The sequence below is a fragment of the Chiroxiphia lanceolata genome, chromosome Z, assembly GCF_009829145.1.
Source record: "Chiroxiphia lanceolata isolate bChiLan1 chromosome Z, bChiLan1.pri, whole genome shotgun sequence".
NCBI classification, from domain to species: domain Eukaryota; kingdom Metazoa; phylum Chordata; class Aves; order Passeriformes; family Pipridae; genus Chiroxiphia; species Chiroxiphia lanceolata.
The window spans coordinates 69,389,591-69,415,250 of NC_045671.1; the positions used below are offsets into that span (position 1 = coordinate 69,389,591).

A 25,660-nucleotide genomic window follows, 5' to 3' on the forward strand; every position below is an offset into this window, starting at 1 on the left:
GCTAGGAGGCAGCTCTGTGGAGAAGGACCTGGGAGTCCTGGTGGATGACAACAAGCTATCCATGAACCAGCAGTGTGCCCCTGTGGCTGAGAAGGACAATGGTATCCTGAGGTGCATTAGGAAGAGTCTTGTCAGCAGTTTGAGGGAAGTGGTCCTGCCCTTCTACTCAGCCCTGGTGAGGCACATCCAGAGTGCTGTGTCCAGTTCTGGGCTCCTCAGGACAAGAGGGACATGGACCTCCTGGGGAGGTCCAAATGAGGGCTATAAAGGTGATGAGGGAACTGGAGCCTCTCTGTTATAAGGAAAGGCTGAGGGAGCTGGGCCTGTTCAGCCTTGAGAAGAGACAACTGAGAGCAGACTTATCAATGTACATAAGTATCTGAAGGGAGTGCGTCAGGAGATTCTTCTTGGTAGTGCCAAGAAGTAGGACAAGAGGCAATGGGAAATTGATGCACAGGAAGTTCCACCTGAAGATGAGGAAGAACTTCTTTACTGTGCAGGTAACTGAGTACTGGAACAGGTTGCCCAGAGAGGTTGTGGAGTCTTCCTCACTGGAGATGTTCAAGCACCATCTGGGTGCAATCCCGTGCCATGTGCTGTAGGGTGACCCTGCTCGAGCAAGGAGGTTGGACCAAATGACCCACTGTGGTCCCTTCCAACCTGACCCATTCCGCAGTTCTGTGACTCTGTGGTTCTGTAGCTGGGCAGTTCTGGGCTGCTCAGTGAGCTTTCGAATGCAAAAATTCCACCAATCAAACCCACGGGCTATCATGGTTATGCCAGAACCTCAAGCTCAGGAGATTCATTGAAGCCTTGCAAAGATTAGCCACTAGACAGTGACAAAATCCTCACAGCACAAATTACAATTAGTACAAGCAAACGGGACCTCTTTATCATCAAGCATCTGTTTGCAGTCTATTTTAATCATGGTACATTTAGGCTTCCAAATCTAAGAACAGATGCAAACTGATGCCTGCTGGGCATGAACACGCTGGTAACCTTCAGTTCAAAGAGGGGAATGAAACCAAGTACAAATGGGATTAGCAAGAAGACAAGTGATTTATTTCTCTGCAAGGAAAACAGAAACCATTGTGCATCCATTGGAAAGAGGACAGAAAAGATTTTGGGGCTTGACTCCTTACCTCAGGCCAACAGGCTTAAGACGTGACAGAAACCTGGCAAAACTTGACTTCCCCACTTACTCTGAGCAAGATGCAATTCCATAGGGAGGGACCTGCATCATGCTGGTGGTAGGGTGGCAGAATATACTGCACTCATTTTAAATTGAGTTCTTGACATTCTGTAAAGCATGAATATTTTGGCAGCTTGTTCCTACATCCATAGGCTGAATTGTAGTCAGCCTCCAGTCTCCAGAGTTTGTCCAGAGAAGGGCAACACAACTAGTGAAGGAGCACGGCTTCTATGAGGAGAGCTTGAGGGAGCTGGAGGCATTTAGCCTGGAGAAAAGAAGGCTCAGGGGAGACCATATCACTCTCTATAATTACCTGAAAGGAGGTTGTAGTGAGGTACAAGTCAATTTCTTCTCCTAGGAAACATGCGACAGTACAAGAAGAAGTAGCCTCAAGTTGTGCCAGTGGAGGCTTACAATAGACATTAGGAATTTTGTCTTTAAAGGAAAGGGTTGTAAAGCATTGGAACAGACTGTCCAAGGAAGTGGTGGAGTAACCATCCCTGGAAGTGTTCAAAAAAATGTGAATATGGCACCTGGGAACACAATTTAATGGTGAGCATGGTGGTGATCTAGGTTGACAGTAAGACTTGGTGACTTTAAAGGTCTTTTCCAACCTTAAGAATGCTATGATTCTGTGATTCTTTCAGAATGCAGTGAGTCTTCTCTGTCAGTAAAGCCTAGACCCAGTTGCACATGCAACCCTAGCTTTAACCCTTGGGACAGGGGAGCTTTTTGCACAGTTGAAATTCCCTTGGAAAAAATTGGTCCTTGACTGTTCCATATCCAATCTCCATCAAAAGACCACATGCATGAGAAAATTCATCACATCCAGCTGGAGGTTGATCTTTCCTTTGCTTTGCAGGGGCAGATATTACATTTTGAAGAGAGTGATGAGAAGATAGAAGTCCTTCAGGTATCCACAACTAGAGAAAGCTACTTGCGCTCCTGAGAACAGCTATTTTGCAGAAGCCACATCAGTAGGTACTTTTTTGGTAAAAGGCACAAGCAATGGCAAGAGAATTAGAGTCGTTCTACTGGGAATACAGTCCTATGAAACCTCACCAACCATGGGGTGGAGTGTCTTCTATGTGTTGACATGTTCTAGTAATCACAGAATCGCAGAATGGTTTGGGTTGGAAGGGACCTTGAAGATCATCTCATTCCAACCTCTCTGCCATGGGCAGGGACACCTACCACCATATGAGATTGCTCAAAGCCCCGTCCAACCTGGCCTTTAACTCTTCCAGAAATGAGGCATCCACAACTTTTCTGGGTAGCCTCTTCCAGTGACTCACCAACCTCACGGTAATGTCCAGGGTGAACTGAATTGTTCTTGCTATCCCACCAGTACTGTGGGCAAAACAACAAACAATGTTTTTTTATGGTGTTGCATTTCACAAACAGACAGTCCACGTGTAGAAGCCTTTCCCCTCACTCGAGCCTTGCTAACAATTTTCTGGTTTAGACTTCAATGTCTAGTAAGAGTTCGGCTGAAATATCAGCCTTTTTCTGAGCAAAGACAGTAGTAAGATTCTAACAAGTCTCTTTCTTTTGCTGTGTATCCATTGATTCACCTGAAAACTACTTCTGCAAAGAGAGGGCTTTGACTAGTTTTTCAGTCAGCTCTTGCAGTTTCAGGAAAAGGAAAGATGAGTTAAGGTGTCTGGAAAGCATGCCTGGGAGTTGGGGCAGGTACTAACCTCGCAGGTATTGGATGGCTTTAGATGAATATAAAGATATGGAGCTATAAATATGCAGACTTACTGTGCTGAAATAGAATTTGAAGGCATTGGGCAAGTGTAATTGGATAACACCTGATGTTGGAGACAACAGCTTGAATGCCATCTGAACATCTCACCTGTCCACATACAGTGCTTGTGGAAGGCCCAATCTACTTCAGCAACACATTGAGACCTTCACATAGAAGGCTTCTCCACCTCTTTCCCATTTCTCTGTTTGCTACCTCACCTGGGGATCTACTGTGGGTTTAGGAGGGGAGGCCACTAAGAGAGAGGCAGGACCAGTAAGCCATCCTTGCAAACATTATGGTGTGGCTGGTGACAGCCATGCAGCTCAGCCACCCCAAAGAGGACTCTGAGATGGGGGACTGACTGTGCATGCAGAGATCACAGCCGGCTTAATTTGGAGATAATGCAACCTAAACATTGCTGTTCATTCCAATGACTCTGCCAACAGCCCTGTGCTATCATTCCCCTAGGAAAACAATGGTAAGAAGATCTTTGTAAAAACTTCAGCAAGGGAGAATAAAACCTCAAAGGTTTTAACTCAAAATCACCGGGAAAAAAAGAAAAAAATTAATTCTGCATACTGGAAATCCGGAAGTAGGCAAAGTCATTGGAACAGCTTCAGGGGAGACTGTGAGTGGCAATCTTTTGTTTGTTTCTCCCTCCTGCACTTATGGCATCACGGCCCCCTAGACATCATTTTGTCACTTGCATGCCATTTTTGCACTTGTGGGCCCTATGGACTGATTTACAGCTCTGAGAGGAAATCAGTACCTTGTCTACATCAATGGAGTGGCACAGGAAGCCTGTCTGTAGCTAGCAGTGTGTGCACAATTCCCTCTGCGTTTCTGTAGGTTTAGTCAGTACGATGGAAGGAGCTACACTGTGACTTCCTTCTCTGATAAGCTCACATTGCCTACTGGACCCTGACTATCTGCTATTTGAACAACTTCTGAAGGCTGCTAGCATGTGTCTCACAGTTTTTGTGAGTTTTTGTGCTCTTTCCAGTTAAGGATTTGGGTGTGATAACTCAGGATGTGCTGCACCTTTCAACTGAGTAAAGAAATTGCTATACCTCAGAAGAAAATCAGCTGCTGGCTTGCAAGTGGTTAGCTGCTCATCTCAGCCACGTTGTTTTTCTGGCTTTTTCCTAACTTCCTTCTTTGTCTGATCCTTTGAAAACTGTCACACCCAAGTTATATTTAAATGGGCTGCACCTGCCTGGTGCAAGGGTAGAAGGAGAACTGCAGTAACTAGAACAGAAAGGGCTTCTAAACTGCAGTTTCTTCTGATGTTTCGAAGTTCTTCTTCCTCATGTAAGTACAAACTGCACATGAAAACACTACAGGGTGATGAAAAATCTTCCTTTTATTGAATTATCCCTCTACAAGACTTACAAGGTATGGTGAATACTTCGTTCTGAAGTGAGATAATTATAATGCTTAATTATTTCAGAGCTGAAATATACTGTAGAGAAATTATATCTGTCTTATTAAAAAAAGAAAAAGAAAGAAGCTAATTTTACAATTCAGGAGCATAATGTGGTGAAAACATTGCATTTTAAAAAAAAAGAAAAACCTCACAGAAAGTTACTTGGCCATTCCAAAAAAGAGAGGTAGTTTAAAACTGACTTTGTAGGCTATACTGAGAGCAATTTTAGATTTGTGTTCTAGTGCTCCCAGGACAAGAACTGCTGTAAAGATTTCACCAGATGTTTACTGACAATGTTGGGATCTCATAGCACATTCACATCACTCAGAGGACGACATGATTTCTCATAAGTTAGTTGCATAAAGATTGTATCACCAGTTAAATTTTTGCAGTTTAACAAGTAGAGTACTTAATCTGGACATAATTACTATGGAATGAAAATGGCTATTACATGTTGAGCTGCAATACATAATATGACAAAATACATACATAAGAAGTGTTTTAAATGTACTTAATTCACTATGTTACAATCTTACTTCTGTATCTCCTAGACAAAGAGAAGTTAGAGCACTGAGGCTGGAACTGAACCTGGCAGGGGACACAAAGAATAAAAGGAAGGGCTTCTACAGATATGTTAACCAGGAAAGGAAGGTCAAAGAAGGTGTACCCTCCCAAAAAACAACGTTGGGAAACTGTTAACAATGGATGAGGAGAAGGCTGAGGTACTCCACAAATTTTTTGCCTCAGTCTTCGCTGGCAACCTCTCTTCCCACACCTCTGGGACTGATGGACAGCAGAATGAGGACTGGGGGAGCAAAGTCCCTCCCACTGAAAATAAAGATCAGGTTCATGACCACCTGAGAATCCTGAATGTAGATAAATCCTGTACCCCAGAGTCCTGAGGGAATTGGCTGACGTACTTGCCAAGCCACTCTCCGTGATATTTGAAAAGCCATGGCAGCCGGGTGAAGTCCCAGGTCACTGGAAAAGGGGAAATATTGTACCCATCTTTAAAAAGGGTAGAAAGAGCACCCTGGAAATTACCAACTTGTCGGCCTCACCTCTGTGCCTAGGAAGATCGCAGAACAGATCCTCCTAGAAGCTGTGCTAAGGTAGATGAGGGACAGGGAGTGGAACTGAGACAGCCAGCACAGCTTCACCAAGGGCACGTCCTGTTTGACCAACCCAGTGACCTTCTATGATGTCGTTTATCCGGACTTCTGTAAAGCTTTTGACACGGTCCCCCACAACATCCTTATATCGAAATTGCAGCGACAGATTTGATAGGTGGACTGTTAGATGGATACGAAAGAAGTTGAACAGTGTCGCATCCAGAGTGTAGTGGTCAATGTCTCTGAGTCCCAAAGGACATCAGTGACAAGTGGTATCCCTCAAGGGTCTGTATTATAAGTAACCAGTGTTACTTGGTATCTTCATTAATGACACAGATGAAGAGAATCAAGTGCACCCTCAGCAAATTTGCAGATGACGCTAAGTGGTGCAGTTGAGTTTACACACTTGAAGGACAGGATGCCATCCAGAGGGACCTGGACAAGCTCAAGAAGTGGGGTCATGGGAATCTCATGAGATTTACCAAGACCAAGTGCACGGTGCTGCACCTGGGTCAGGGCAAACCCCTGTATCAATACAGGCTGGGGATGAGCAGATTGAGAGCAGCCCTGCTGAGAAGGACCTGGGGGTGCTGGTGGGTGAGAGGCTGAACATGACCCAGCAATGTGCACTCACAGCCCAGAAAGCCAATTGTGTCCTGGGCTGCATCAAAAGTAGCGTGGCCAGCAGGGAAAGGAAGGAGATTCTGTCCTTCTAGTCTGCTCTGGTGAGACCCCACCTGGAGCACTGCATCCAGCTCTGGGGTGCTCAGCACAGGAAGGATATCAACCTGTTGGAGCGAGTCCAGAGGAGGGTCACCTGATGATCAGAGGGATGGAACACCTCTCCTATGAGGAAAGGCTGAGAGAACTGGGATTGTTCAGCCTTAAAAGAAAAGGCTTAGGGTGACTTAATTGCAGCCTTCTAGTACATGAAAGGAACTTAAAAGAAAGATGGAGAGAGACTTTTTACAAGATCATGCAGAGGACAAAAGAGGATAGTTTCCAACTGAAAGAGAGTAGGTTTTGATTGGGTATTAGGAGGAAATTCTTTACTGTGAGGGTGGTGAGACGCTGGAAAAGGTTGCCCAGAGAAGTTGTGGATGTTCCATCCCTGGAAGTGTTCAAGGCCAGGTTGGATGAAGCTCTGAGCAAACTGGTGTAATGAAAGGTGTCTCTGTCTAGAGCAGGGGGTTGGAACTAGATGATCCTTAAGTTCCCTTCCAACAAAGGCCATTCTATGATCTGTGATTCCATGTCCATGACAGTGGACTGTCTGAGCTGATGTGTGGAAGGTACATGTGAAATGACCTGCGCCATTACTCCTGGATCTTAATCCTTCTCATGTAAATCCCTCCACATACACTGCTTCCCCTGTGAGTCATGGAAGGAGGGAGAGCAGCTTTTTATCCTATTGTGTTCCCTGATGTCCATTGATTTCTTCACTGAGGAGAAAGTCTGTTGCATAATGTGTCCCATTGGGACACATTGTGAATAAAGATGTTTTATTTGCATCCTGAAGATCCTTAAATCAAACCCACCTGTCAGTTCCCACAACTTGCTTTCACAAGTTGCATAAATTTTGCAAGTTGCTTTTCACCTTGCTGATAAACCTGGACACTGCTGTTATGACAATACTGAATGGTTCAAACTCCAAATACATCTTGATCACTGACCTCATGCTATGCTGGGAGTTAAACCTATTCACCTGTTTCCTCACAACTGTTATTTATGACAATATTCAGGCTCCAAGCACAGTTAGCTCAACACAATTCTCCTGCAAGTGGCATTAAAAAATTCAGCTTTTCTGACTCACTGCAAATCAGTATGATCAGAACACATTACTCATTAGCAGCTGGACACCTGAAAGGCTTAACTCAGGCAAAATAAGGATGGAGCAGTTCAAAAAAGGAAGAGAGATCAAGTGATGGATTGGATATGACCGAAGATCGTCTAATTCTTATGTCTTGTAGAGATCGATCTCAGGTATTTATCAATTAAGCTTCTGTCTACTGCAGTTGGATGTCAGCTGGTTTATCTCATCGTGATAATGATTAGAATAATACTCAAAGTACAATAGCTAATATCCTTTCCAGAATTTTCATCATAATTAATTATTATCTCTCTAATTATTCTTGTAATTCATGTAAGCTACTAATGCTTCTTTGAATTTAACTAAACCCTTGGCTTCAAGATCTTCCCTTGGCAGGGGATTCCACAGTTTCACATTCTGGGAAACTATCATCTTTAACTCCTACCACTGCCTCTGAATTCTTATATTTTGAGACATAAGTGTCTATTCCTCCAAGTTTAGATCACTTCATTTTATATTTTCTATCACCTTCTGTTTGTCATGTCACAAAACAAAGTCAGATGTAAGAACATCCACCCAAAGAATACAGTCTTTTAATCTCTGCTTAAAGCAGGAAAAGTCAAAGGCTGCTTTAATTTGATCTAAAAAACCAGGTGCTTCTGTAAACCTCTGTAGTTTATTCCCTTTTCCTATATTCCTGACAATTCCTGAGCATTTGCAATCTGCATGGCTAACACCTGCTAAGGACCAATCTCTTCCCCCACTGAATACCTGAATGAAATCACTGGATAATGCTCACTTTTACTGGATGAAGATCTGGTTTATAGCAATTTATCTCCATGAGGTTTTCATAAAATTTGGATTAAGGACAATTCTTCTTCTATCTTCATTACCTTTTATACCCTGCTCTTGAATTTAACTCTTTGTTTTAGTTTAGCTTAATTCTGAGTAAAAGTGCTCACACCAGTATTTAATTCTGTGTAATAAATGCATTTCAAAAATTAATTTAGATCCTATTGTCTGGAGGCCCCTATGAAGCAGGTTCCAGAATATCTGTGAAGTAAGTGATAGTGTATATATATATATATATATATAAATAAATTGTTGGATGCTTTTATCTTTTATATCCATCACACAGAGGCAGTTATTAAAAAAAAAATAAATCCCGCAACCCTGTTGGGTTTCACAGCTGTTTCACAGCTTTAACACCTTGAAGTACTTAAAGATCAAGTTCTACTCTTTCTGAACCCTATGAGTGCTGCTTCCCTGCCCCCCACATCTTGGCCAAAAGACATGTGTTGCTGGGGGTCACCCTGCAGTGACACTGCAGGTACTGGCACAGCTGAGACTCTCCTGACTTGTCAGTCTCCTACTAAGTGCTGGGATGTGCTTTTGTCTGGTTTCTGCCATCGCCTCTGCCTGTCCCACTCACCTGGAAAAATAGGCTTCTTCACATGTTGTTTTAGTGTCACAGATAAGGAACCTGGGGGCCCTACTCCAGCACTGGCATGCACCATCACCTCAGAAGGAGACAAGTGATGTTACGCCCCGTATCCGCTCACAAGTTCACACCAAAGTTATTGAGGTTCATAAAACCCTGTGTGCTTCAGGAACCTGTAACGGCGAACACGTGGTGTCCAGCCACCCCACTGTCCTTAAAAGCTGCTCTCATGATGATACCCACAGACCCTCTCTCTCAGTAGCTGCTGTTTGTCTGCTGCCTGCAGATCTGGGCACCGTGACTTGTGCCAGGATGACATTTCCATCGCAGCGCCCATTAACTGGAGCAAAACCAATCATTTGAAAATTGGAAACTGTGATGAAATGAAATGTTTCCATAGAAGGTGCAGCACAATTATTTCTTGCTAATGCTAAAATCGTGGGCAGGGTGCTCCTGTGGGAAGATTTTCCATCCAATTTGTATTGTGACAGACATGATTAGGAAGCAGGCAATATCAAGGCATCACAGTGTATAAGCCAGAGCACAGAATGGATAAGGGTTTAACTCTTGAAATAACAAAATCAGCAACAGTGTTGTTGGTTATATGGATTCACTTTCTAAATTTTCCCTATGAAGTCTGCCTGCAGAACTAGCAGTCATTAGCAGACTGCAGAAACAAATTGGCATGTCATAGGGAGGCAGATAGTTTAGTTTTTAATGAATGGCCAATAAAAAAGCTACTAATGTCACAGATAGCAAGGAAAAAAAATATAAATTTAATTATAACCATTAATCTTGCTGATATAATACTTATTCCCAAACTCACTAAAATAAACATCGGACACCCAAGTGGCCTCAGTGGATTCTGAATAGGAACTTTAAGAAGCAATATGCAAGAACCAAGAAACCCAGAATGCAACATGGTAGCTTGAAATTTCTTGCTGCTATTTCAGATATGAACAGTGACTAGCGTGTCAGAAAAACCCTGTTTTTCACATCTATGTCAGTTGGTATAAGAGCACATCTGCTACTACCTCTTCCCACGGATCCTGCCTCAGGTAATACCTAAGCACTCAGTATGCACAGCAGGAATGTATAATGACCTCTCAGTTTAGATTACCATCACCACCAAAAAAAAAAAAAAATCTGGTATCCATCAAAACCAAATGGGAACCCGGGGTTTGCAAACACACACAGAAAGTGTGATGGATGTGATATACAAGTCAGTACAGTAATGCAACAATACTTTCTTCCCATCAAAAGAGCCCAGGACTTTATCACAAAGTCACATCAGAGTCACTGGCATTTAGCCCTTGGAGAATATCTACTTCCTTTCTAAGCAGTGGTGCAAACTTAGCTGGATTGACAGCCCCAGGACCTGACACAAAATTTAGCTACACAGCAGGAATAGCAGAGTGAGACTCCTCTAGCTTTGCTCCCCAGGGCATCTGTGAAAGGACAGTTTTGTCTTTTTGCTCTTTAATGAGTTCAGTCAGTCTCAGTCTTATGGAAAACAAAATTTCTTTATCTGTTTAAGATTGTCAGCTCACCTTCTATCCCCGGTGTCCCAAAATCCTAGCAGAATTCACTTTCAATTTGATGGGAAAAAAAATGCCATCGCATTCTTCTTCTGTCCACTGCATACTACCAGGAGGCAACATTCATCTCTTTGTTTTGGAGAAAACAGCTTAATTCTAAAGAGGGAGAACACTTTCTGCAGCTTAGGGGCTAGACCAAGTATAAGACTATATGTAGTTCAAATGCAACAGGACTTTGAATGATTGCACGGCTACAATAATTAAGCACTAAGCTGTGCAGGTCCAGCATCTGACCAAGACAGTGGGAGAGGTTACATACAAGTGAATGGAGGGGGGGAAAGTCAGTTGTGGGACAAGCATTTTGAACAGCCTTGATCAATATCTCTCCTGTTTGGTATTACTATGCTGTTGCTTTTCTTGTCTGAGTTTTCCCCTGCAAACCCATATAGTTCAGTCTCAGACTGTTCTTACTAGAGGGGAACTACAACAAACACTTACAAAATCAATCATTGTTCAATGAGATCTAATCACAGTCCATCTTGGAGTTTGATTAAGTGCCCTAACAACTTAAGAAAACAGAAAAAACAGCCAAAAATGTAGTGCTGCTCTAGACTAGAACAGGATAGACTACCAGGTAAGCTAAGAGGAAGATAGGATAATGTATTGTATTTCAGAGACTTTAAATCTTCCAAATGTGCTTTGCAGCTCATTCTCTCCCAAACTATGGGGCTGTTGGTTTGTTTTTTTTTTTCACCTAAGAGCTGGTAAAAATGTAGCCCCAGTGTTTTATTTCATATTCACTCATTGACTGCTAAAGGCATCCCATGATGAGTAAAGCATCAGCCTGAATTCTCTCAGTGCTCAGCTCTCCATCTTTGGGAGATTTTAAAATCTTTTTCAAATCACTTCCACCTGGTAAATATTAAAGCACAGGTCCCTCAACCTCATGCTGCAATTTAACAATGAGTCTTCCCGTTGATCTCAAGGCCCATGTCCATGTGTTTACTGACAGACAGAGCTGCTCACAGGACTGATACATTTGATTAACCAGCTGGTTTGATACACTGCCCGGGACATCAACATTTCCAAAAAATAGCTTACAGAACAGTCCATTGGGCTGCAGGAACTGTGGGACTTAAACAAATCATCAGAAAACTAAAACGGAGAACAAATACAGTATGACTCACTCAAGGATTTGAGGCAAAGAAGTATGGTTAGAAGAAACAACCAGTTCTTTTCTTAGCAGTCACAGATCAGTACGACATTGGTCTGTGCTGTGAATTTATCATTTTTCACTGTGCGGCATGAAATTACAGCATTGTTTATGATAACAATCTTACAGTTACATTAGCAGTTTCTGAGCAGGATTTTTATCAATATATTAAAATATATTCATAAAAAGCTGTATCTATCTATATATACAAAAAATACCGTTTTTAGCTGAATCAGGGAAAATCTTAGCAGTATACTGAGGACAATGCATCTAGAAAAAAACAGGGCTATTCCCATCACTGTGCAGTAGTTGGCAACTGCTTTATGTTACCTTTCCATGAATGAGATGCTACAAATCACATAGTCTTGAAGCGATGACAGACAGGGTCTGCTCTCTGAGTCCCTAACAGAGGGTGTAATTTATCCTACCGTCTTTGAAGTGAATGGAAGCTTTTTTCTTTTTTTTTTTCTTTTGCCTTCTGCTGTTCTCTGCATTTGCCACTGCCTCTTCTTGAATTCTCCAGCTCATCCACTTGCCCACTTCTCCTTTAACCCATTATTCCTTTCCCCAGTTACTTTCTCTGTGATGCTGCGCCAAAGCTTGTTGGTGCCAGGAGAGTCACCAAGAGGAAAATATAGGACAGGAATACCTTTTAGAAGCAGTGAGGAGCAGATGACATTTTTTAATTTGCTCTATGTAATGAATTTTTTTCCCCCCCTACAACCCCAAAAAGAGTCTCTTCACCCAACACTGGTATCAGTAGAAGGGGCCAGTGAAGACTGGGATCACAAGTGTCGGGTAACATTGTGTGCACGCATGTTATACCATGCAAGGGCTTGTCTTCCCTCTCCGGGTGCTCCAGGGAGCACCACAGAATCTAAGTGATAGCAGCTAAATTACCTCAAAACTGAAAGCAGGGTCTCTTCACCCATCCTAACACAGATCAGTGCTCCTACACAAATCTGAGACCGGCAGCTCTTGCCTCCAACTGTGAAAATAGCAATTCAGCGCAGATCCTTTTCTATGCATAGCTTCCAGCCCCTTCTTGTCTAGTGAGACAAAGTATCTTAAGCTTTCTTGGAGGACAGCTTTCTCTGAACAGTATCCAGTTCCAAAAGTCTATTCTGTTGGTAAAATGCCCTGGCACTGGCCCTCACACATCATAATACTTGTATATTTCAGGAAAAGCTAGATTTATCTAATGCTTTCAGTGAGACATCAAAAACTTGCAGGTTGCTCCAACCAGAGGGAGCTGGGGGTAACAAATTTACCCTTTCCCTGTTCTGGAAACCATCTGCAGGGTTCTTGCAACTTCTGCATGCACACAAACCAATACCATTTCAAGGAGTCCCCCAATTGCAAACTGACTCACAGTTGGAACTGTTGTTGATGTCCGTCTGTGTTGGTGCCAGGCTGTACTGAACTGGCCCTTCAGAGGTGGTCCTTCCTGGCAGTAAATGGGAGAAGAGAAAGAAGGAAGGGAAGGGGAAAAAAAAAAGGGAGAAAAGGGAATATTTAGATAAACTCACTGAACAGATCTGCAGACATCATCCACTGTTTTTTAACACAATGTCTTACTGTCAATTCCTCCCCCCTCCAACACACATTCTCTCTCATGCATGCAAACACCACATCCCAGCACAAATCTGGAGAAGATGGTTGCCTAGAGTCCTTCCAAGGAACCTCATTTGCTTTGTCTGTCAGCCCATCAAACATTCCTTTAACTGGGGATCGTCAAAGAGGGTGGAGAAGACGCAAATTGAAGAAGTGGTGATGCTATTGCACCAGGGATACACAGGACTTCACTGGCAGATAAGATCCTTGCAAATCAGACTGTCAAGCCTGAGTGTATCTCTCAGCATTTCTTTAAGGACAGATGCATATGATAAGGCCTGAATGTCAAACATGAGTATGTGGAACCCGCTGTCCTGTTCTTTAACAGACGTTGGACACAACAGAAAAAATAACCTGCTGCTTTTCTCATTACAAATAACTTTTCCCTCAGAAAAGCGCAACCCAAATCCTCTCTGGCATTAAAGTCATCAAGAGTTGTGTTATTAACCTGACACGTGTCTCCTTTGCAGACTGCACTTACGAATTTGCTGTGGAGGGAACAGCCCCTGCCACAGAAGGTGCAGAGGCACAGGCATCAGACTGCTCTGATGTTCTTCATTGGAGATGTGCTGCTCTGTAAGCGAGGCAGCACAGGTTGACTGGCAGCCTCTTGGTCTGAAAGCACTTGAGTCCACACATTTCAACGTGCTCACTACATTTCCAAACTAGTTCTCCTCTTTTTGGCTCTTACTGCTTTCTTTGAAGTGTTGGTGGAGGACCCTCAGGTACGTATGTGCTGTACTGTGAGCAGCTTATGGAATCTGAAGGGTTCATGGAATTTTTCATTAATAAAGTTTCTGTGCTTCTGATACAGTACAAGCAGTGAATCCATGAGCACTACAGGCACATGCCAGCTAAGCAGCAGGAGATCATACCAGTGAGGAAGAAAGAAGCTTGGCATCTGTCCTTCAGTCCAAAGGCCCAGCCTGACTACTACAGCAACAGTGAGTGAGTCTAAATAACATGCTGTAAATCAGCACTGCCTTTATTGAGTTCTTATTTATCTCTAAATTATCTCCCTTTCCAACTTGTTCTCACAGACTGACTGGGATATGCATACTACTTAACAATGAAGATGGATGACAAAAGTGAAAGAGAGTAAGGTTTATATTAAATATTAGGAAGTAATTCTTTTTCTATGGGAGTGGTGAGGCAGTGGAACAGATTGCCCAGAGAAGCTGTGGATGCCCCGTCCCAGGAAGTGTTCAAGGCCAGGTTGGATGGGGCCCTGACCAAGCTGATCGAGTGGAAGGTTATCTGCCCGTGGTGTTGGGGCTGGAACTTGATGATCTTTAAGGTCCCTTCCAACCCAAACCATTCTATGGTTCTATAATTCTGTGAAACAGCACTCACATTAGTTTTAGGATTTTTCAGAGAGGACATGCAGAATTAAGTTGTCATTTGAGAAAGCACTGGAATGCACACATGAGCATTACACCATCCAGAAATGCTCATTATACTAATTAAAGAACAATTAATGTTAAGTTATTGCTGACAGATGCTTTCATCCATTTATACAAGTGCCAAAGAATACTATTGAAGTAATTTGTGTCTTAAATGTGAAAAGACTGAGGAGGAATTTCACTCTTACAGTCTCCACCTTGCAGCAGAATTAGCAAAGTGAGATTTAAGGCCACAACTCCAAATTCTGATGTATTATGAAGTTTCAAGTTACTACTCTTGAGTTACTTCCACAAAAGACTCCGGTCGCTTTGGGCCTTTGTATGTTTATTGGTACTTACATCTGCTTGCAACAACCTTTTGCTAAAAAATCATCAACAGCACAAACACTTTCAGACTCTACAGAACTGTGAAGAAAATCAGCAAAATAAAGGCAATTTCACCATGAGATCTTGTTCTCTTGTTGTTTTACATTCAACAGGAGCACATGGATTCTCCCAATGAGAGGGACATGAAGTGAGTGGCCTATTGTTTTACTGAAGATAATATTGTGTACAGAACTACTCTTTATTCAGTGCTATTTCCCTTGCTTTTTCAAAACAGCCTTCTCAAATGTATTAAAAAGCATCACACTACATACCTAGGCTTTCACTTTTTTCCAGTTTTTCTAAGAAACCAATTCTAGGGTGTTATTGTTTACGACGTTTTTTCCCAGAACTTTTCTGCCTCTATTTGAAGTCCTTTTGATCTCCAGTCTCTATTTGGCCTGTTCCTTACTTTTCTTTGCACAATAGCTTTGCTTTCTCTATTTGTATATTATTTTAACACTCATACTTCACAGGTTGTTTACTCTCTGCCTTGCCTTTGCTTCCTTACTAAGGTATTTGAACAATCCACCATTCTCCCATGTCACTACTACTTTTATTTAGTCTTTATTTCTTGAAACATTTGTTTACATGTTAAAACTGAAACTTCTCACATACAAGGCTTATAAAAGGCTCTCTTCCTGAATCTTGGGTTAACACATTTTGCCACCCTATCTTTCTCTGAGTCTCTTGAAGGTTTGCATCTTCAAAGCAAGAAATAGGAAACCAAAAGTGGGGTTTTTAAGGTATAAACATATATAGCCTATCTTTTCAGTGCTGCTGGAAAATGCTTATTTCTGGTCATTTGTCAACACTGCTCTTTTTCTTTCCTTGAGGGAAGCTGCAAACTATTTCACAAGTCCTGAAGCAATACTAAATACTAAAGGATTTTTTATGTGCCCATAAAAGCACTTTCAATTAAAACTGCATTTATAATTTTGGCAATTGTCATGATTTTCTTTCCTTTCTTTTAAAAACTTTTCTTATTTGCAGTTTCAGCTTCTTTAAATAAATGAAAAACAGAGAACCACGGCTCAATATAATTAAAAGGTCAGACAAAAAGAGAAGAGTAGCCTTTGTGGTTGTGCATAAAAGCCTGAAAACTTGATCCCTTCCTGATCAAAACCCAAAATATTAAAGCCATTAAACTTATATTTCTTTATGATAGGTAATGATTTTCAAGTCAGGATTAAGAAGAGAAGGTTAAAAGGGGCCTACTACTGTCTTCAGCAGCCCCATAGGAGGGGAGAGCAAAGACAGAGACAGGGGCTTCTCAGAGATACACAGAGAAAGGATCAGAGCCATCAGGTACAAGATGCAGCACAGGACACTGCCATGAAAACTTGGGAACAATTTTTTTCTCCAGAGAGGAAGACCTTTACTATAGCAAGGTTTCAGGGATGTCACTAGTTCTCCATTCTTGAAGCTATTGAAAAACAGCTATTAAAAAATAGCACCATGCAGAGCATTTTGATTTAGCTGGACTAGTACTGAGGAGGGGAAGGCAAATGAAACTGCCCCAGGTCCTTCCAACCTGCATAATTTTATGATTTGTAACACAGGGATTTAGAAAACCTAAATGTCAGTATCTACATGCCACACATTTGAGGGAAAGATTACTGACAGGTGCTGTGGTGTCTTCAAGGCAGACACTTCCCACCAGCTAAAAAAAAAAATAAATAAAATTTTGTTATTTATTGCATTCACTGCCTGGTTTCACATCAAGTGCTCTGTATAATTTGACCAGAGATAGCTGGAGTGAACAGTATGTGACAAATGCAAGATAGAACCATAGGGGAATCAAAACAGCAAAAAAGATGCTGTGTTGGCAGATATAAAAGTCACGAAAAAGGACATATACAGATATTGTAGCCACTAAAATCTCTTTTAGGGAATAGCCATCTGTTCAAGAAACAAAGCAGGAGTTACATACTTCAAAACATTGAAGCCTAGTTTGCACAGTGCTAGATGAGATTAAATCCAACCTCTGAAACTTAGTAGATGCTGGGTATCCTGTAAATGTACAACCAGCACACACAAGCTTCCTCAGCCTGTCAGTGAATCTGCTTTTTTGTTTGGTTGTTTTAGACCTACCAGCTCATGGAAAGCCCCTGCAGCATCTGCTGGGAGTCACACTCCTGTAACCATTAAAGTTAAGTGAGTTTGAGAGTTACCTGGACACTCAGAGCACTGGACTGTTACCTGAAATTGCCCTGACAAAACAAGCTGCAAGAAGTTCCCTCCATAGTAGAAGCAAAGCCCTGTCAGGAACAAACACCATCAGCTGATTTCTTCTTAAAATTGATTTCTTTCTTTCTTCTGCACATCTGATGAAAGCCAATGATTCACAATTGTCTCAGCATCCTCAATGGACCTCTGTCTGAGGAGAGAAAATGATCCCCAGCATTCAAGGCCCATCATGGAGGAACATTTTACTGGGGGCCTAGAGAAGAAAAGCCTCTCCAGAGCTGAACACAGTACTGCAGGTTGGGTCTCACAAGGACAGAGTAGAGGGATAGAATCCCCTCCCTCAATCTGCTGGCCATGACTTTCCTGATGCAGCTCAGGATGTGGTTGGCTTTCTGAGCTATAAGTGTGCATTGCTATGTCATGTTGATTTTCTCATCCATCAACACTCCCAAGTCTTTCTCCTCAGGGCTATTCTCAGTCCATTTTCTACCAGTTTGTAGTGCTCGGAATTGCCCCAGCTCAGGTGCAGGACCTTGCATTTGGCCTCGTGGAGCTTCATGAGGTTTGCACAGGCCCAGCTCTCAAGCCTGTCCAGGTCCCTCTGGATGGAATCCCTTCCCTCCAGCGTGTTGACTGCACCACACAGCTTGGTGTCATCAGCAAACTCGGTGAAAGCACACTCAACCTCACTGTCCATGTCACCAACAAAGATGTTAAACAGCCCTGGTCTCAGTACCAACCCCTGAGAGACACGACTTGTCACTGGTCTCCACTTGGGCATTGTTGTTGACTTCAACTCTTTGTGTGCAACCATCCAGCCAATTCCTTATCCGGCCAGTGCTCCATCCATCAAATCTATGTCTCTCCAGTTTAGAGACAAGGATATTGTGTTGGACTGTGCCAAATATTTTGTAAAAATGCAGGTAGATGACAACAGTCACTCTTTTTTCATCCACAGGTAGCTCTGTAAATCCACCATAGAAGGCCACCAAATTTGTCAGGCTTGATTTACCCTTAATGAAGACACATTGTCACCAATCACCTTTTTATTTTCCTTGTGTCTTAGCATAGTTTCTGGGAGGCTTTGCTCTATAATCCATAATTTACTCCAAATCCATAATTTGCTGCCAGGCACCGAGCTCATACCAACCAACTTGTAGTTCCTCAGGTCTTCCTTTTTTCTCTTTTTAAATATGGGGGTATATTTCCCCTTTTCCAGTCAGTGGGAACTTCACAAAACTGCCATGAGTTCTCAAATATGATGGATAGTGGCTTAGCCACTTCCTTCAAAAATTCCCTTAGGACTCACAGATGCATCTCATTAGAAAGCATAGACTCATGCACTTTCAAGTTCTGAGCACCTCAGCCTTTTCCATGATCCAGGTAACCAGGTCTCCCACTTGCTTCTGCAGAGGATCCACATTTTTCGTAGGCTTCCCTTAATCACCAATGTACTTATGGAAACTTTTCTTGCTGTCCTTTACATCCCTGACCAGATTAAACTGGGATTTAGCTTTCCTAACCTGATCTCTGACTGGTCAGACAATCTCTCTGCATTCCTCCCAGGCTACCTGTTCTTGCTCCCACCCTCTGTGTGCTTCCTTTTTGTGTTTGACTTTGTCCAGGGGTTCCTCATTCATCCATGCAGGCCTCCTGATGTTTTTGCCTGACTTCCTCTTTGTTGGGATGTACCACTCCTGAGCTTGGACAGGGTGATCCTTGAATATCAATCAACTTTCTTGGGCCTCTCTTCCCTCCAGCACTTTATCCCATGGTACTCGACCAAGCAGATCCTGAAGAGCCAAAGCTGGCTCTCGTGAAGCCCAGGGTAGTGAACTTGCTGTGTTCCCTCCTTTTGCTGCCCTAAGGGTCTCAAACTCCACCAATTCCATTGTCACTGCAGCCCAGGTTGCTCTTGGGCTTCGCATTCCCCTCCAGGCCCTCTTTGCTAGAGGGAACAAGGTCCAGCATAACCTCCCTCCTCATTGGATTCTCTATGACTTAGAGAAGAAAGTTATCAACACACGCCAGGAGTCTCCTAGACTGCTTGTGTTGTCCCTCCAACAGATATTGAGGTGGTTGAAGCCCCCTGTGGGGACCAGGGTTTATAAACACAAGGCTGCTCCTATCTGACTATAGTGCAACTCATCCAGTTAGTCTTCTTGTTCAGGTGGCCTGACCCCCACTATAATATCATCTGTCCCTGCCCTGCAGGCAGCTGCAGTCAGAAACCAATGCTGTAAGTCAGACAAACTCAGGTGTTCTGGCTTTCTCTATGAAAGCTCTCCAAAACAGAGGTGGATTTTGAATGGTTTTGTTCTTCATAAGTGTCACTGAATGGAACATTTTTGTGTTCATCTTGAAAATTAGAAATAAAAAGAAATGTCAAAGTAGTGGAATTGGGTCAGCTTCTTAGTTCACCTTAAGGAACCACTGAGATGGATAGTTCCTGCATTTGCCAGTCATGGCTCAAAAAAGATCATTTGGTGACACCAGCAAGCCTACTCCTTACATGCATTTACTCTGGAGTGTATGTGTGCAGTCTGGTAACCCTGTATGTGTGAAAGACTTCTGGGTGCACAAATGAAGAGAATTATCTGCAAGAATTTTCTTCCTGGTATGCACTCAACACAGGCAGAAGCTCTCTTTCCTGTGACATTTCTCTGATCCATACTTACAGAGAGGTGTGGACTCTACAAAATGCCACCTCTTCAGGTTAAAGAAAGTAAGGCAGTTGAGGAGTCATACGATGCAGATCTAAGAAAAGATAAGCATCACAGGGAAATGAGCAGAGATAACTTTTTCAAATTCAAATAATAATGTCCTTGACAGGCTTCCAAGCAAAATCTCTGGCTCAGAGAGATACTTTCCAAAAATCCAGGCAATGCTATGTCTTTGCCCTATTCTTGTATTTTGTTTTACAGAACACTTGGCTTAGTGGACACTGCTCTGATCTGTTATGACTGCTTCTATGTGACATACATTCCACAAGGCTCCCGGATATGATGGCTTTTAGCATCAGGGCAACTACACTTAGTAATTTCAAGGAAGGAAGAAGTGTATGAAATGGAAATTCATAGTCACCTGTTTTGCCATGAGTGTTCACCTGCAGAGCCTGAGGTGTCAAGGTATCCTGATGATAATCATATCTTATCTTGGTTCTTACTTGGAGAATGGACACAAAGTCCAGAACAGATAGTGTATAATCACCAGGGGCTGTGAGAGAGGAAAACAGCATCTCCCAACTGCCTGGGGAGATAGGAGCCAAGAAGCAGGAAGGAGATTTCAGGAAACTAAAAATAATCCCAGTTTATTGACACAGCCTTGTTTGCTTCGTTGTTGTGTGACAGAAAGACAAGACAGATCTGTTGTGTCATGGAAAAAAAAAGTCATCAGGCCACAGTCACTCTGTGGCTCTGTTTAACAACAAAAGGGTCAGCCTTGGGAAAATTAATCAAATAGTGCCAAAAAACACTTGCAGAGTCACTACTGCATGCAGGAAAATTAATTCATATGAATGCATTTGCCAAAATATTTATTATAATTCTAGGACAGATGGACACAGTTTTTCAAAGTAACCAGTGACTGCACGAACTTTTGATGGTGGGAGAGAGACAACCTGGGTTATTTAGAGCTTGGTTTGCACAGAGTGTTAAGTCCACACACTCTGAGGTGTCACCCACGCTCTTTTAAAATCTTTCTAAAAGCATACTTGAAAATACAGAAACCTGAACTCGTAGCCCACATGAAAAAGTGGTTTAGGCATCTCTCAAATCTTGGTTTTCTACAGATTCCTACATCCCAAACACCATCTGTGCTTTCAAAACAGCCGCTCTGTCCTTAAAAAAAAAACTCCACCAGCTGCTGTGCCCTCAAAATACCCTTGCCCTTCTCTCCATACCTACTCTTCCATTGTGCTGAAATGATCATGGCTACTTCTGTTCATCTCCCTTATCCCGTTTGCTGTACAACAAATCAGTCCAGGTACATCCCCACTACAAGGGAAACTTTGTCCAGTGAATATACTGGGTTGAGGCATCAGACTACTTTGTTATCAGGTGCCCCACTCTGAAATAGTCTTTGTGAAGGTGAGTAGTGATTGAGTTCTGTCTAGATGGTCCAAGAAAGACAACATTGTAGGTCATTCTCTCCCAAGGCACAGTGTTATCATTACAAAAAATAATCTATGTTCTTCTCCTCTGTTTAGCGTGCAAACACATTTTCTACAGAAAGTTTCTTAAATGTTTAATGAAAAACATTGCTTTCAAATCACTTTTTAAGCTTTAACTACAAAATTGAAATCCAGTATAGCCTCTGGATCTTTTGCACCCCTTACATGCCTATAGCAAATAAATCCCATTTTCCTCTAACAAGGAAGTTGATAAGGTTGCACTTGTTATAGTAATGTAGCAGATGAAAATAAAGAATTTGAAGTTCTAAGACAATTTGGGAATGGAGACTTGAACTGGATGATTTCTAGTTAAACGTTTTTACATTATTATTTTCCTATCTGTTCATATCAGAAAATTGCAGTAAATATGGCTGCTAAACTGCAGGACCAAGTTTGTTCTTTTGCACATACTTTTTTTCTTAGCCCTTCCTCACTTTTATGTGCCTCACATAATTCGCCTTTTGTGTTTATTTGCTCATAAAATGAGTAAAGTTTTTATTGTTCGGTACAAATAACAAAAAAATCAAACCAATTTCAGCCTCTAAATTATTTAGAGATCACATAAAACAGAAGAACATATTCTAGCTTAATTGCTTCTTTCATGGTCAAATTAGGTTTCCCTAGAAAACTGAGGAAAAAACCCCCTGTTTTTATAGACAGGATATTGAAAAACAACATCAAGTTACATATTTTTTAAAATGTGCTTTTTGGAGAATTTTTCCTCATTTTAATTGCAAAACAGCAGATAAAAGTTCATGCTTTATGGCTGAGAACCCTCTCAGAACAGCTGTGGGGTTTGAGAAGGTTAGCTGAGCTTTTTTGGTATCAAAAGGTGGAGTTCAATACAATTCTATCTGCAGTACTAACAGCCTAAAATACAACATAAAGTGGGGCAAAACTGTCTAAGAACACAAGATAACTCCAGAGCTGTGCCTTTTTCTCCTTTGTTATCATGAGTTACACGCTGTTGAGTAGTTCTGTGAAACTTCTTTTTGCCTGGCTACAATCTGGACAGGGCTCAGCTGTACCCTGCACAGGGAGCAGGCTACAGAAGCAGCCTCTCAACCTTACCCATTTCAGTGCAGGCACTTCCAGCCTGTTTTTATACAGCTCCTTAGCTTATAAAGAGAGGAGGTGAGTAGCTACTATAACAAGAACAAAAAAAGAAAACTACAAGAACTGGAAATGGACAAACCATTTTCTTGTCAGTGTGTGATCACAGTGTGTGACCACAGTGTGTGAGCTCCACTTCGGAACAGCAGACAGCTAAAAATTAAATCAGCTACTCTCGGACTGGGACATAATCAAAGTCAATGCACTAAATACAGCAGCCATCCTGGTGGCTTGTGCAGCTCCATAAACTCTTCCCACTGCAGGAGCAGGGAAATATGTGCATCTTATGTGTTCCTCAGAAGTTTCTACAGCATGGGAATATCTTTAAAGGCCTTAAGGCTAGTCAGAGTGTTTAATATTGCTAGATACGCAAGGATGAAAACGGATTAGAGCAGACAGTCAAACTTTTAATCAGAATCAGTATTATAAAAATAGCCCAGAAAGCCATAAGAGGAGGATTATGGCATTTCAAAGAACCCAAGATATTCCCTATGATGTAGTAAGTGTCATTTATTCTCTTTTCACCTACACCAAAGTTGAGCTAATTTAAGCATGCTAAGATTATTCACATTTTGCTGTGATACTTAATAACACCTATCAGAGGAAGTGTTCGCAGTTCATAAATGCTAATTAATTAAGTTCTAGAACTCTCAGAGATAAGAAGGCGGTGGTATACACCAGTTATCTCAAAGACCAAAAGCTTTAAGTCAAGTGTTTGGAATGAGAAGAGCATAACCTAGGAGTTCATCTTCTCTGTCCCTTACACAGACAATTTGCTTCATTTTCCAAATTTGCCAACACATGGATGGAAAAGGCCTGTTTCCTGGGAGGACTCCAAGCTCTCCCCAAAGCCTCCCTTCACCAGAGCCAAGCTCCTCTACCAGGCAACAGTAGAAGGTCTTCAGCTGATGGAAATTGTGCGTTCAGAAGAGAACTGAGAGCAGCATAAGCATCCCCTCACAGGTACAGGCTGGGAGTTCAGCCTCACCATGGAGACAGCAGAGGCAGAACAGAAGCCAAATGGGCAGATGTAGAAGAGCTTCATAGCAGTGATAGTGATTTGCTATGATTAGAGGAAGTGGGGTACGTAGCAAATTCACTGTCACTTGGAGTCAAAGCAAAGCCTGGATATCTTCCCAGCAGGCTTGTTCCATGTGCACCATCAGCTGCTGGCCTGAATAAGGACAGAGCAATAACTCCCGTAGTGCTGGATTTGCTGAATGAAGCAAGGAGGGTGAGTCACTGCAGGGATTGAGTGGGATAATCACAGGTCTCCCTTTCTGGCTGTAAAGATGGGTGTGTTTTAAAGACTTGGTTCCAAGGGGCAGGCAGGTGAATTAAGCTATAAGCATGCTTGTTATATCCAGTCACTGTCTGCTGAGCAAAAAGAAGCACTTTAAAATAAAGTTTGAAATATTTAGCTGATTGGATTAAGTGTCTCAGAGCTTCAGTGATGCAGTTACGGACTGGTCTGAAATAATTCCTCCTGATCCTGGTGCTCAAATCCTCTCATGCATGGAAAGCAAGGCATTTCTGTAGCTCTTCTGCTTGCATTTTTTGCCTTAGCCTAACACAGGGTTCATTTCACTGTCTAAGCTGTGAAGCCTTTCAGGAGAAAGGCAGATCCAGACTGAGCAGATTCGTTTGTCTCTGCATACTCCCCTTCCCCATAACTTTTCTCTGGATGAAGGAAGCAAACAAAGGGCTCTTCCTATACATATCTTGTCCCCAACAAAAAGCTAATATACACCCTGGGTCTGACCACTTCTGGCTGCTGTAAGGTGTGAAAGCTTCGTCCTTTTCTTGATTAGAATCTGGCTTCATTGCAAGCAGCAGGTAAGCAGTAGCATGTAGTTAAATGCATTGTCTGAATAGCCTTTGACTTACGGAATTAGGAAAGATGGAGATTTCAGGAAATTCTCTAACTCTGATGTTAGTATTGGTAACCTCTGGATCATCTCTTTTCTTCCTGCCTTAAAAAAAAAAATCAATGGAATCTAGAACCACCTCCAAGATTTAAGTAGTCTTCAAAATACAGTTAATAATCTACTTAGATAATGAAGATCAAATGGAACAGTACAAACAGTGATATTTACATTTACTAGCTTCAGTTTTAGCATCTTTGCCCTACATATAAAAAGATTTAAAGGTTTTAGGAACAGGATGTGTGACGCATGTAACTATATTCATTTCCAGTGTCTGGACAGGCAAAATTCATCAACATTTGACCTTCTGGGGAACATCTGAGGCTGAAGTTGTGGTCACAGTTGTGTGCATTGTCCTGAGGTTATGAACAAACCTCTCCATACCAGGAGGTGAAATAGGCAGAAAGAGTGACAAAAGAAGAAAACAATTCCGCTGCTTTCTTACATGGGCAATGACAGCCAGTTTATTCCCCAAGTTTTAAGTGTGTTTCTAGGGTTTAATAGGATAATTTATTGTGGTGGGTTGATCCTGGTTGGATGTCAAGTGCCCACCAAAGCTGCTGTATCATTCCTCTCTGTAGTTGGGCAGGAGAGATAAAATATAACAAAAAGTTCATGAGTTGGGATAAGGACAGGAAGAGATCACTTAGCAGTTCCCATCACAGGCAAAACAGACTCAATTTTGGGGTATTAATTGAATTTATTACTAATAAAAATCAGAGCAGGATAATGAGAAGTAAAACAAATATTAAAAACACCTTCCCTCCGCCTCTCCCTCCTTCCTGGGCTCTGCCTCCTCCCCCCGCAGTGGTGCAGGGAGACAGGGAATGGGGCTTACAGTCAGTTCATCACAGGCTGTTTCTGCCACTACTCAGAGAGAGGAGTCCTTCCCCTACTCCAGCCTGGGGTACCTCCCATGTGAGACAGCTCTCCAGAAACTTCTTCAGCATGAATCCTTGCTATGGGCTACAGTTCTTCACAGACCTTTCCATGAGGTGCAGTCCTTCAGGCACAGGCTGCTCCAGTGTGGGCCCCCCATGGGGTCACAAGTCCTACCAGGAAAACCTGCTCCAGCATGTGCTCCTCTCTCCATGGGTCAGCAGGTCCCTGCCAGGACCCAGCTCCAGCATGGGTTTCCCATGTGTTCCCAGCCTTCTTTTGGGCATCCACCTGCTCTGGATGGGTCTCCTCCACAGGCTGCAGGTGGATCTCTGCACCCTCATGGACCACCATGGGCTGCAGGGACACACCTGCTCCACCATGGTCTTCACCACGGGCTGCAGGGGAATCCCAGCTCTGGAACCTCCAGCACTTCCTCCCCCTCCTTCTCCACTGACCTTGGTGTCTGCAGAGTTGTCCCTCTCATATATTTGCACTCCTTACTTCCCTGAGCAAAATT

The 25,660-nt window shown here is 42.5% G+C and overlaps 1 protein-coding gene across 3 annotated transcripts in view; it reads right to left on the bottom strand.

The window, feature by feature from the left end:
- The window catches only part of NRG1 (neuregulin 1), a 449,095-nt gene that overhangs the window by 279,245 nt on the left and 144,190 nt on the right, over window positions 1–25,660 (bottom strand). For all 3 annotated transcript variants that reach the window (XM_032675653.1, XM_032675655.1, XM_032675652.1), the window contains exon 2: window positions 12,855–12,925. In XM_032675653.1, coding sequence (XP_032531544.1) covers window positions 12,855–12,925 — 71 coding nt within the window. The remainder of the gene's footprint in view (window positions 1–12,854; window positions 12,926–25,660) is intronic.